We start from the raw sequence: 13,093 nt of genomic DNA, 5'->3' as shown, positions 1-13,093 counted from the left end.
ATCACATTTTCTTAATATAAACCAAGTCCAATAATACCCTAGTAAATCAGCGCAGTAAACCCTCCTCCTGAAGTCCTCAGACTGGTCCCAGTGCAGGGATGTGACACTGAGGCAAGGCACCTTCTCAACTTAAGAGGCATCAAGGAAGAATTACTGTGCCAAAAGCACTTTAATCATAAATGAACCAAAAACCAGAGACACAAAAGACTCTTGTCTTCAATAATGGCAGAGACACTGGAGTAGCACAAGAACAATTACAGAGCTGCTGCCACAGAACTCCCGTCAGTGCCAAGATGGGAGGAGCCAGGCTCAGGGATGGCAATCTAGAACACAAATTGTTTTCGCAGAAGTGACACAACACTGACAAAGACCTTACCATCATATGATTTCAAATTACTACATTAGAGAAAAAATTCTATGATTGAGTAGGGGAGAGGATTCAGCCTTATATAACCCACATCTTGAGAAACTAAGACAATAAAAATGTTCACATCATTCTCTGTAACAAGAAAATTCGGTTATACCTGTGCATTTACACCCCACTTTAGCTATAAGAACTCACATTATATATCCTTTGGAATGGACCAGGACCATACTGAAGAGAGCTATAAAGGGGAGAAAAAAGGGTGACAATAAAAACAGATACCTTGATTTATGCCACTATTTTTCACTATGGGCTCAATCACTTGAATTGTATCATCTTCAGGGTAGAAATATATTTTACAGTGTCTGATTCTATACAGCTCTTGATTTTTGTCAGGCACTTCTTCTTCAAAATAGGCATCAAAACACAACACCTATTAAAAACAATAAATAAATATAAAGCAGCAAAATCCCCAACACTTTTGCAAAATATGTCAAATAAACTTGTATAAGTAACTAAATGTATGGATTTCAGGAGGTAGATTTATTTCTCAGAAATGTAAGACCAGAAATCCACATTAAAGCACATAAATTTAAAATTCTTTGCTTGGCATTTTTATTATCACAACATCTAAGCAGAGATGAAACTTTAAAGTAAAGAAATAAATCAAATACAAAACTATCAGCAGGTTGCTTGGAAAATCTTCCAAACAAAGCATTTTTGATAACACAATGAGCTGCCTAGGTACTGAAGCAAATTTTAGACTGCTATTCAATGAATTACTAGAAAATACAGTACATGATGACAGCAATGGCTTTACCATCAAGGTAAGTGGAAAGAGTTCTTTTTAAGCAGATCCTGCAAGTGTTCAAATAAATGGTACTGAAGACTATCAGACAGAAATGACGTTTTTCAGGAGGCACTTGCAGCTTTGTGATATTGGCATTTCAAAACTTCCCTGCTTCTGCAGTTCAGTGAGTGAGGAAATTTCACAGAGTGTAGCAACTTCTCTCCATGGTCTCTTGTAATAGCAATGATGCAAAAAAAAAAAACCCTTCACAGGGTAGGTGCTCACTGGCCCTCATACCTGGAGATCCCAGCTCAAACTCAGACACCATTACACAAATTTTGCACTTCTTGGTATCAGTTTTTAACCATCAACACCAACGTTAAGGGAACGTGAGAGATGCATCTACTCCCAAGTGCATTATCTAGCAGGATGCTTGGTTTAGTAAGTATGTGCAGGAAGGCACTAATTAAAACAGGTTTCCATCCTGTCCCTCCAATGCATTTGGGTCAAATCACTGTTAATTTATACTTTATTTTCCACACTGATTATATTTAATAAATGAAATTACCTTTACTCTTGATTCACAAGACAACCTGAAGCACTGAAAAACAAACAGTTTAGCTGTCCCCTATGTTTCAACAAGCATCTAGCAGAGTATGAGTTGGAAATATTTGAAATCTGATAAGCTGGCTGAGTTCCCTGCATGACAGACACTGCTTAATAGTGTGCACTCCTTTTGCATGTGCCTTTGGGAATCTCAAAGTGCCTCCATGAGTACTGATAGCAGAGATTTTATAACACCTCATACACAAGAACAACCTCCTTTTTTACATCTGGAAAGAGAGAAGTAGCAGCTTGCCCTGAGCACACAAGAGCCATCCTGTGTCCTTCTCAGACTTCTCTCAAGCAGGTTAACTGCAAGATGAGAATAATTCTGTTTCCAGAAATTATTTCAGAGGCTCAGATCCCACTGATTTTTGGCAACCATTGAAGACTATGACAGACACATTTCTGACATCAACTTTTCTGCACTGTGATCCTCCACCACTAGAAAAATAATATTTAAATTATAACCAAATGACATAACCATTACCTGTTAAACCTGATGGCATTAGATCTTCACACAAAGGAATCTAGAAAACTCAGTTATAGTTTGTTTAATTAGTACAATATGCAAGTTTCTGAACAATGTATAGACTTGAAAATAAATTTAAAAATTAATACTTGCCCACATTTTTAACTGTGGATTTCACTGTTTCATGTATCAAGCACAAAAACACTGGACAAAATATGTGACATACAAAAAAGGCAACACAAACTGTCAACCTTGAACATGTCTTCCTCCTTCCAATTGTCTAAACACTGGTGTAGAGTTCCATTATTGGTGCCCAAATGATCTTTCCTGGCCTCCAGCTACTTTTCTGGAACGACCAGGAGCCCTGTATAAATCTCCTGAACACTCCAGGGGACATAAAAGGTACTATGGTAGAACCACTGCATCCCAGTCTGAACATCCTGGGCTTCAACTGACAAGGACCAGAATTTCATTCCTCATCCAGCTGCTGATAAGCCATGAAATCACTGGAGACATGGAAACTTCTACACCCTCTTGTCCCTATTCTGACAGTCCCACTAGAATAGGGACATTTGATGAACATACTGTTCAAGAGCTCTGTTTCACCACTAACTGTTCTTAATTTTGTCAATGATCTCTTCTGAGAACAGTTGTCTCATGAGACACCAGCCAGGCAAAGCAGTCTGTTTGCACAGAACTCCAAGCTCAATCACATCCTTAATACACTGGATTTATTTCTTTCTCTGAGCACACACCTATGCCCTGGTTTATCCCATTTGAAGAGTTTGTGCAGGTTCTTTTGCACTCACACTTTATTCTCTTTATGACCTTATCAACATGCTAGTGTGTGACTGAAATATATTCAGCACCCAATTGTGAATTTGCAGATCAAAGCAGATGATTTGGGAAGCGTGAGGAGGGGAAAGAACAGAAATTAAGATGACTTACTTTTCATTTTGGAGCAAAGTTAGTCTTAAAAATACTCAAAATGTAACACTTCCTAACTTGAGTCTCATCTGCAGTACAGAACTACAAAGTTCCCATCCCCACTCCTTAAAAAATTAAATGTTACCTATGAAAACCAAAAATACCAAATAAATAAAATATTGAATAAACTCTGTAGCACTTTGCAAAGTGCCACAAAGTTTCCCTGGCACCCCTGGTAGTCAAATTATAAACATCTTTTCAAGCCCAGGAGGCCTTGTGTGTGCACTTAATCGTAGAAGAAATTAAATTTACACCTGTTTCCTATTAGGCAGGTGAAATTACTAAGACTACTTTTCAGCCTACTTAACAATTAAGTTTTTTTTGTGCCTGTCCTTCTTCCAGTTACTATGGTACTATTGAAGGTCAGCAGCCAAAGTGGGTAGAATTTTAACAGCTTACATTTTAAAAGATAAACACCCACTCAAACCATTTTTCATTAAGTGCATTCTGCTGAGTCCCAAACTGCAGGACAGAACTGCATTCCAGGCTCTTAACTGGGGGAGCTAAATTAGTTGGGTAAGTACCCTGTAACAATCTGCCATTAATACAAACCCATGAGCCCTCCAGAGGCCAATTCTGAACCTCCAAACTCCTGTCCTGGACTGCCCTGTGGATGCACAGGTAGATTAGACCAGAAATGGCCAAAGGCCAGCAAGCTCCTCTCACCAGCCAAGGGCAGGACCTGATGCTCACTGGAAGATCTCTCTGCCTCCTACTGAACTCCCTGATTCCACAGACTTGGATCCAAGGCCTGAGGAGGCAATATACCCCTCTTTGTTCCAAGAAGGGAGTAGGAAAAGCAAGTCCAGGTCCAGCTGAAGCCTTAACACCTGAGCACACTGGACCAGGTCATACCCAAGCATGGTGCTCTGTGAGTAATACCAGGGATCTCAGGGGCAAAGCCAACCAAAGGCACTGAGCTGTTCAGACACTTTACACTTTCTTGTTGTGCTTCTGCTCTGCCAAAGATGAATGTGTAATTGTACTCCAATTACCTGCATGGCTTCTCTTATAAAGCAAAAATTATGAGATTTGCCTTTCTTCCCAATATTTAAATACCATAATCATTTAGTCATGCAACATTTCTGTGATCTGCTGAATGATTCCTTTTTCTAGATAATTTTCCTTCCCTGATTGTAGTCTTTTTTCTTTAGAAATAAAACATCTCTAAGTAGAATTTAATGTGAATTTAAACATGGCAAGCAACAACAATGTGCTACAAGATTTCTGTCATCACAAGTCACATTTATTTGTTAACTCTCTAACTTTAAAGGTGTCACTACATTCCCACAAAACAAAACAAACAAACAAAAAGCAAAAAACCAACCAAACTAAAACAAACAAGCAAAAAAAAAAACAAAACCCTAATTTTAAATTTTTAAACTCCTGTGTCTATATCAGATATACTCAATTACACAATAACAAATCATAAAGAAGTCCAGAACAGGACTTTGGGCATACAAATATGATGGCATGAGTGAATCCCAAGCATGTAGCACTCCACTGAGTTTAATGATTCCCAAGTGCCCATGCACACTTTCTCCTGGACTGGAATTTACCTTACACTCATTCTTACCAGGTTGCCAAGCAATTCCCTTAATGTCATCATCTTCAGTAAAAAGGTATATGCTGCCCACTCCCTTATTTTTGTTAAATCCTGTAGGAAATGTATTCCAAGACAGAAACATTTTTATATATTTCTGTATGGCATGACATATGTTTATATTAATTGTCCAATATATTAACATAATTAAAGAAATACCCACTACCACTCTTTTTGTCTATCTAGCAGCTTTTTTTGCATGCACAAAATAATCTTCTCAAATATCTAACTAATGGAATTTCGTCCTTATACTCTGTCATATTGTAGCTATTCATTAAAAAAAAGATTTTCTACATACCTGCTTGTCAAATGCTATCCAAGAAGGAGGACTGCTTCCTATTGCTTCAGGAAACACACTGTTGGTAATTTTCAGGGTCTGACCAGGTAACAGCTCACCTCCTATTCCACGTTTATTGTCAAACAGCATAGGAACATTATTGGCGTATCCACAGAGCTGTGATCTGTGGAACTTTTCTCCCCCAGTCTGTCAAAAATGCAGAAGAAAAAGAGAAAAAAAATTTCTGTGTGCTTGTTTTTAAATCCAGAATAGCTGATGATCCAGGCAAGGAAGATTAATCATGCAAAAGTTTCTTTATATTTACTTTACATACAGACTCTAAAAACCTGTAAAAACTGGAATGCTGTGAGTGAAGTGACATTTTTCAGTGGTCAATTTGACAGTCTTATAGATAAAAATGGAATAATATTCCAGTAATTTACCTAGGCTGAGAGACTGGACAGTACTAGATATTTACCCCCCACACTCCTTCCCTGCAATAAGGACTCAGGTACGTGGTAGAGAAAGAATCAAGTCACTCTCAAGAACTGTTGTGAAAGGTAAAAGGGAAAGGCCTTTTCTACAGCACTCCAGAGGACAAATGGAAACAGTTCAGCAGCACTCAGAGAACAGCCTGCTCTCATTATTCATGTCAAAGATCTTATTTACACTTGCATCCCTGAGTCAAAATAAATCCTTCTGTACTAGAATACACTTGAATTTTGGGAGGCTGGACCTGAATCAAAAGGCAGACATTAATTCCATCTGGGAGTATTTCAAAAGAAGATTTCTGTAGTGATTCCTCTATATTATTACTAATTTTTCAGGCAATTAAATATGGAGTGCTTAAAAATATAGGAACAACCAATAGCAAAGAAAACCACCTTCCCCACTCAAATTTCTTGGCTGGAGCTGGAGCCAGTGTTCAAGTGACACAGAAAAGCTTCTAGGCTCACATAAATGTCACTCCTGTCTCTGGGAATGTCCCTCCTAATAGGCTGCCTGCTTTGCTGGCCAGTTCCCTGCACTGGAGGCAGCTGGTGTGAGCTGGCCTTGGGCAGAATCCCCTAATGACTCCACACATCAGTCTTGTAGAAGAGAACAGAGAAATAGGAAATACCAATGGAAAACTCAACTTCCTTCCATGAGCAGCAATCTGACTTGTTAGCTCCTCTCACTCTGCTATTCTTCCCTTTCTTGCCCTCCCAAATCCTCAAAATACTTGATATGGCTAAGCAGAGAGGGCACCCTGCACTGCTCCCTGGCACATCCATGAAGGGGAGAGAGGCTCTCAGAGCTGTGCCCTCCCTCACCTGGGACTGGGGGAGCATGAAGGAAGATGAGGCTGAAGTGGGAGGAACTGATGTTATGGGTGAGAAAAGTAAATGTAGAGGAAAAGGCTGGACAGCAAAATTTTTCACAGCAGCACCCGGGCAGGATGTCAGTAGAGTAGCAGAGGGACAAAATTGCTTCCCCACTCCATTTGGAAGACTGGGCATCATTGCTTATCACATACATATGTGTAAAGCACTACTCCCTCAGAAGGTGTAGACAGTTCTAAGTTAATATCATAAATCAGAAAATGGTATAAATACTGCTTTTCATGATGGCAACTTTCAAGTGCTCCAAGATAACGTAACCCACTCCCAGCAGAGCAGTTCTGGGAACAAGTGCAAGCAGTAAAGCTGCAAAACCTGAAAGTACTCAAGCAGTTATATCATTCTGCCAGTATGAAAGAGTGAGGAATCTGAAAGGCAAGGAACCAGCCCCATGGAACAGAACTATCAACCCCAGTCTGTAGGAACTCCTGCACATTGGGGATCATAGTCTGAACTGTTCACCTGCCTCCAGGTGCTCCTAATCCAATGGCACAAGACAGAGCGCTGCTGACACAAACGACCCAATCACTGCTTTAGCTTAACCTCGCTTAAAATCCTTTTGCACACTACTTTTGCAAGGACAGCAGTAAGAAAAAGAATACTTACTATTTTTACAAATCATTATTTTTAATACCATGATAATCAATGGCTATATCCTTGCTTAGGTTACAAAAAGCTGAGCTAGCCAGTACCCTTTGAAACAGCTATTGCAAAGGAATAAGGTTCACATACTGGGGTCAGAAACAATCAGAGCTATGGAAGCACATCCCCAAAGGAGACACTTTAAAGGTAACCAGCTTTTTGAACAAAGGTAGATAAAAGAGCATGCAGAAAGTATCGTAATTTAAAGAATAATACAAAGGCAACAGAAACTTACTGTTCAAGATATAACTCAAGAATAAGAGTTATTGAATAAAAGAGAAAATCAATAAAAGGAAGTGCTTGTATGCAGACTAGGAGCTCGTAGGTCCCCCTTCCACAGAGCATTGCTCTAGCCAGGAATTTAACCAGACACATTTGCAGGAATGATGCCCAAAATTAAATATTTTGTATCAGCACAGCTTTGTGAGCTGTGATATAAAATGTCATGCTTCAGTGTGAACACTGACATTTAGGTATCACAAGCAGAGCTTCATGTGGTCATCCCACCTCTCCCACAAGAAGTGAGGACAGGTTCTCTCCTGGAATCTGGAACAGCCAGGCACTGACAGGAGCTGGCACCTGCTTTGTAACACATTTGCACTAGGGATGGCTTCTTCTCTCTCCTTTGGGTGCTACTCAACTTCCTTTTGTTTCTTTTTTAAATAATTTTGTTCCTCTGTAAGCTGAGAAAGAGCTGGAGAGAAGTCATAAAGGAAGGGAGCTTTCTGCATTTAGCAGTTCAAATGTACAATAACTACAGTCAAGCTGAATTTTGAAAGGGAATTTTCTAGGCAGAAATATCTGATTTATACTGAAGGTGCTACAGAACAGATTCACTTTCACAGCAAGTATTTAATTATTTTCTCTCTATTACCAAAGCATGTATTAGGGAGAAAGGCACAGTTAGTGAAGCACAGTGAGGGTGGCAGTTTTTCTGAGCAAAGGAAAGCTTTTCATGTCCTCAAACTTCTTCTAGAAGCATTTGCTGTTCATACGTTTTTGGGGTTTAGCAGCAAAAGTATGGCAAAGTGTTCATCAAAGTAATCCAGGTCTGACCCTGCTGGAATTTCCAGAATTTAGGGCTAAAATCACAATATCCTTACAATTTGATATGAAAAATATATGACAAAACAGTTTCAATTCTGTTAAGAATCTTTTGTGTCATTCCTGTAACTTTTTGGGGTTTGACAAAAAGACTATTTTAGATTCCTAATCATACAATTACTTTTCCCCTTCTTCCAAAAAGCACCTAAATCCATAGACAAAACAATCTCTTCTCAAAATCTGCACAGTTATTTCTTTAAAAAAATCCAGAACAACAAAAATAGAAAGTTTAAGAAAAAGATTTGTTATAATTGAGGATCACAAAAGAGAAAAACCATTTGGGAAATTTCAGCTAATGAACTCAGACCACATCTGGCCTAAAACAGTGACAGAACACGCTACCTCCACATTGAACGACCTCCAACAGAAATCTTTTAGAGAGCAGGGAAAGAGCTTGAATGTATCTGCTGTGCTAATGCAGTTCAACTGAACAGGCTGGGGATCTGCTGAACAAAGCTGGACATTTCCTGTGTGATCAGCCTGGAAAATATTGAGGATCCACTCAATAGTGACTAATACAAAGGTCAGGGTTCTCTGACTGCAGCTCTTTGCAAACTCAGGCCCTGCAGTCCTCGGGGAATGCTGCCTCGTGCTGGCTCCGTCTTGCTCTGTAATACAGAGTCACAGCAAACTCCCCAGGGAGCTACACATTTCCAGCTGAACCAAACACGGCTGAAAATCTCCCAGCACAGCAGCTGGGAGCCCCTCAGTGAGTGCCCAGAAGCCACATTTTTAACTCAGTCCCAAAGGGAGCTATGGCAAGAGTGGCAGCACAGTTCTGTACCCAGTATCTGTCTGTAATTATCACCTTGAGAACAGCAGCTGCACCATGGATGTCCTGCTCAAACCCTGTATCAGGATGAACTGTGGTATTTCTGAACTATTCTAGGCTGCTGATAAAGTCTCCTGGCTGCTTCAGCTAAGTGACAGAAATAAATGCCAATGCTACACACCATGCCAGTCAAATTCATGTGACTGATTTCCAACTCTTTTATCACCCCCTGCTTGCTGCAGAGGTCTCAGGATGTTCAGGGGTTAAGTGGTACTGGCAAAGAAGGAATGCCCTACGACATTGTTGCCAGCAACTCTGGTGCCACTCTAAAACCATCAAGAAAGATTAATCAACACCAATAGTGTGGATGAGTACAGGAAAGGCATGGATCTATTGCAGCAGGTCCAGAGGAAGGCCAGAAAAATTGGTAGGGGGCTGGAGCACCTCTCCTATAAGGACAGGCTGAGAGAGCTGGGGTTACTCAGCCCAGAGAAGAGAAGAATCCAGGGAGACCTTATTGTGGCCTTTCTTTAAAGGGGAGTATAAGAATAATAGGGACACACATTTTAGCAGAGCCTGTTGCAACAGGACAAGGGGTTATAGTTTTAAGTGAAAGGAGAGCTGATGCAGGCTAGGTATGAAGAGGAAATTTTTAACAATGAGGGTGGTGAAACACTGGGACAGGCTGCCCAAAGAGGTGGTGGATGTCCCATTCCTGGAAACATTCAAGGTCAGGTTGCCCTGAGTAACCTGATCTAGCAGGTGTTCTGCACATGGCAGGGGGATTTGCCTGGATGACCTTTAAGGCCTTTTCCAGCCCAAACCATTCTGTCATTCTGTGATTTCCTGGAAGGAAAAACAACGGATGGATCAAGGAAAGGGCCCAAAATGCAGCCATAAGGGGCAGCCACAGGAAGATTCAGGTTTGGGGGCTGTGAACAGACAGAGATCTGGGGGAGCAGGGCTGAAGGGCAGGAGGTAGTGGAAGGGGTTCAGGGAAAGATGGCCACGGAAAGAAGAAGGGCCAGCAGGCACACTTATTTATAAAGAGGCTGACAAATGTTCTTGATCAAGAAAAACTAATGACCTGTTTTGTGGGTTACAGAGCAGCAGAAAATATGTCAGGCAGGAAACATAGAGATGGCCACAGTAGCACAGCTGAGGGGAATTCCAAGCAATAAACAAGGAAGATGTGGAATTTCTACTGTGCCACTAAAGTTTTCAACAGAATTCTTTGCAGTTTTTCAAGGATGTTGTTTCCCCCTGAGATCTATAAACGTATTGTCCTATTCTCTAAGAAATGTCATGGAGGATTGTTACACAGAATTTTCTGTCTGAGAGGGATTTCAAACATCAGGCAAGAAAATATGCTGGTCATCCAGCACTTGGCAAATCTGACCCATATGAATACGTGTTTCTCACCCTCCTCATTGCTGCTGACATAGGCAAGGACATCAATCCAGTACCATAAGGAGCAGCCATCCTTGACATGGTCCAGGCTCCAAATGCACAACCTTTTTCTTGCAGTAATAGAGCAAACCTTTTATATGCTGTGTTTCCACCAGGTGCTCAAAATACCTGTATTGTTAGATCTCCTTATCACCCACCAACAAAAAATCACAGGCACTGCTGATGAGCAGCTGATCTTTGGACTTCTGCTTTCAAAGTGAAGGGGTTTTTTTTATGAATGGACTTCTGTGTACACAAACTACTGTAATTTTGATTTTGAACACTACCCTAAAGCTCTGATTTTCTGGAGGCAGCCCAGCCACCATATTAAACACATCCAAGGTAGACAGAAGACACATGTACTCCCCTTCCATGCCTTCTGTGGGTCTACAGATGAGGCAGGTGGAAGCATTCGGAGTAGAGACAAGAGAATTTCTCTAGGAGCTGAAACAGTAATAAGTGGAATTAATACCCATAATTATAAACCAAAGGCTGATAGGAACAACAATCCTCTGTCCCTTGGGCATCCTTCTTCAGGGAATGTTTTGCCACTGTTGTTTCTGTGGAGTAAGTGATGCTGGTGATGCTCACAGTCCTGGCAGGTGGAAACAATTTCTTCTTTTTCAATATATCTATAGCAGTGATACCTTTTTTTCCTTTAAATATGTTATTCCCAGCCTCTCATTTGTGGAGGTGAGTTGTCATTATTAACTCCACTGTTTCAAGGACTGACAGAAAGAGCAATCTGGAGCCCTAACAAGGGTCTAACCATGGTTTTATAATGTTGTCTTGTGGCACTTTGTGACAGCTTCCACACCTTTAGTTCTCGTAACATACTCACTGTACACACTTCAGCATGGGGTGCTCAACACGCTCTGTCAGTAACTCTTCCCAAGCATGTGAAGTTAAATTGAATCAATTAAGTTAAATTGAAGTTTGGAGAACAAAAAAACACAGATATCCCTGAGCTGAACTATTCTGCTTCCACCCAGCCAGGCTGGAAGCACACATCTACTCCAGTGCTGCTGATACACCCACTGAGCAGCCACCTCAAGTGTTACACACACAACCAATCCTTAACAAAACAAATCTCAATTCAGCAAGAGACTGAGTATTCACCACCAGATTTTTTTATACCCCTTCCAAAACAACAGCATCCACTGTTTCCAGGGAAGATGCCTGAAAGATCCTCACTGTCTCTAGGCTGGTCTTGCAAGAGTTCCTGTTTGCACACACCTGTGCAGTGCTGACACACAGAGTGAGGCTGGGAGTCCACATATTTCAACACAGTTTCATGCTCCCTGCACCTGGGCAGCTTTGTGTCTACCTGTCTCTTTTCTATCATAGAACTACAGAATGGCCTGTGTTGTAAGAGACCTTAAAGATCATTCAGTTCCAACCCCCTTTTCATGGCTAGGGACACCTTCCACCAGACCAGGTTGCTCAGAGCTGCACCCAACCTGGTCTGGAACACTTCAAGCAGTGGGGTATTGACGTGTTCTATGGGCAACCTTGGCCACAACGTGTTTATAGTGTGAAAACAACAGATTCTCTTCCAGGTATTTTAACATTTTTAAGAATGTTAAAATACATTGTTTCATTTGCCTCCTGAAGGTACCAGCTACAGTGCTGCGCATTAATTCTGCCTTAAAGCCTTGCACTGCTTCATACTACAGAGTGTGTTCATCAAATTCCTAGCTATCCTTGATGAAAAATTTTGAAGTAGTGATGGCAGCCTTCTCTTTTGTTTGCTGTGATAAAATTACCATCTTGTCTATTTAGCCTGTATTAATAGTATTGGCAACCCTGAAACAGCACATCAGCATCCCTGTCATTGCCCTCTCTGGCGAAGCCTTTTTTTCGTTTATGTAGAGGGCATCTGTCTCTCCCTGTTCTGCTCTGTTAGAGCTGCAACAAGAGCTCAGACTGCCCGAAAGCAGTTACCAGATCACAGGAGCAGTGAGGTTAGAAAAGATCTCTGAAATCATCGAGTGCAACCTGTGACCGATCACCACCGTGGCACCCAGCCCATGGCCCCGAGTGCCACATCCAGCCTTTCCTTGAGCACCTCCAGGGACGGCGACTCCACCGCCTCCCCGGCCAGCCCGTTCCCATGTCTAATCAGCCTTTCTGGGAAAAAACTCCTCCTGGTGTCCAGCCTAAACCATCCCTGGCGCAGTTCTAGCCTCAGCTCCGCCCGTCCTGCCGCACAGCACCCGCACCCGGCCGCTGAGGCCGGGCCCGCTCAGCGCACCAGACCCGCCCCGCCTCCAACTGCTGGGCCGGCAGGAACGGCCCCGCCCCGCCCGGGACCGCCCCGGCACGGCCCCCGCGGCCCCGGGGGCAGGCCAGGAGGGTGGGCAGGAGAGCGGGCTGGAGGCTGCCCGGGCGGGCACTCACGTTGCGGCGGCGGGAGAAGCCGGGCAGCAGCGGCAGCGTCATGGCCGCCCCTCAACCGCTGCCCGGAGACCGCGCGGCCTGACGTCATGCGGCCGTGACGTCACGGGGCGGGGAGGGGCGCGCGGGGACCGCGGGGGCTCATCCCGAACCGACCCTTCCCGAACCGACACTTCCGAACCGATCCTTCCGAACCGATCCTTCCGGACCGATCCTTCCCAACCGACCCCTCCCGCACCGACCCTTCCCGAACC

At 42.5% G+C, this 13,093-nt stretch overlaps 1 protein-coding gene across 1 annotated transcript in view; it reads right to left on the bottom strand.

The window, feature by feature from the left end:
* The window catches only part of EFHC2 (EF-hand domain containing 2), a 55,594-nt gene extending 42,710 nt beyond the window's left edge, over nucleotides 1-12,884 (bottom strand). Inside the window, exons 1-3 of the mRNA XM_005526607.2 lie at nucleotides 12,843-12,884; nucleotides 5,118-5,303; nucleotides 647-797 (exon numbers count right to left, since the gene is read on the bottom strand). Coding sequence (XP_005526664.2) covers nucleotides 647-797; nucleotides 5,118-5,303; nucleotides 12,843-12,884 — 379 coding nt within the window. The remainder of the gene's footprint in view (nucleotides 1-646; nucleotides 798-5,117; nucleotides 5,304-12,842) is intronic.
* Between the last annotated feature and the right edge of the window lie 209 nt (nucleotides 12,885-13,093).

Source organism: Pseudopodoces humilis, chromosome 2, assembly GCF_049639895.1.
Source record: "Pseudopodoces humilis isolate 2021_Gansu_Grassland_sample_001 chromosome 2, ASM4963989v1, whole genome shotgun sequence".
Taxonomy (NCBI): Eukaryota; Metazoa; Chordata; class Aves; order Passeriformes; family Paridae; genus Pseudopodoces; species Pseudopodoces humilis.
The sequence above is the reverse complement of the archived record's forward strand: the minus strand, read 5'-3'. Positions and strand labels throughout refer to the sequence as shown.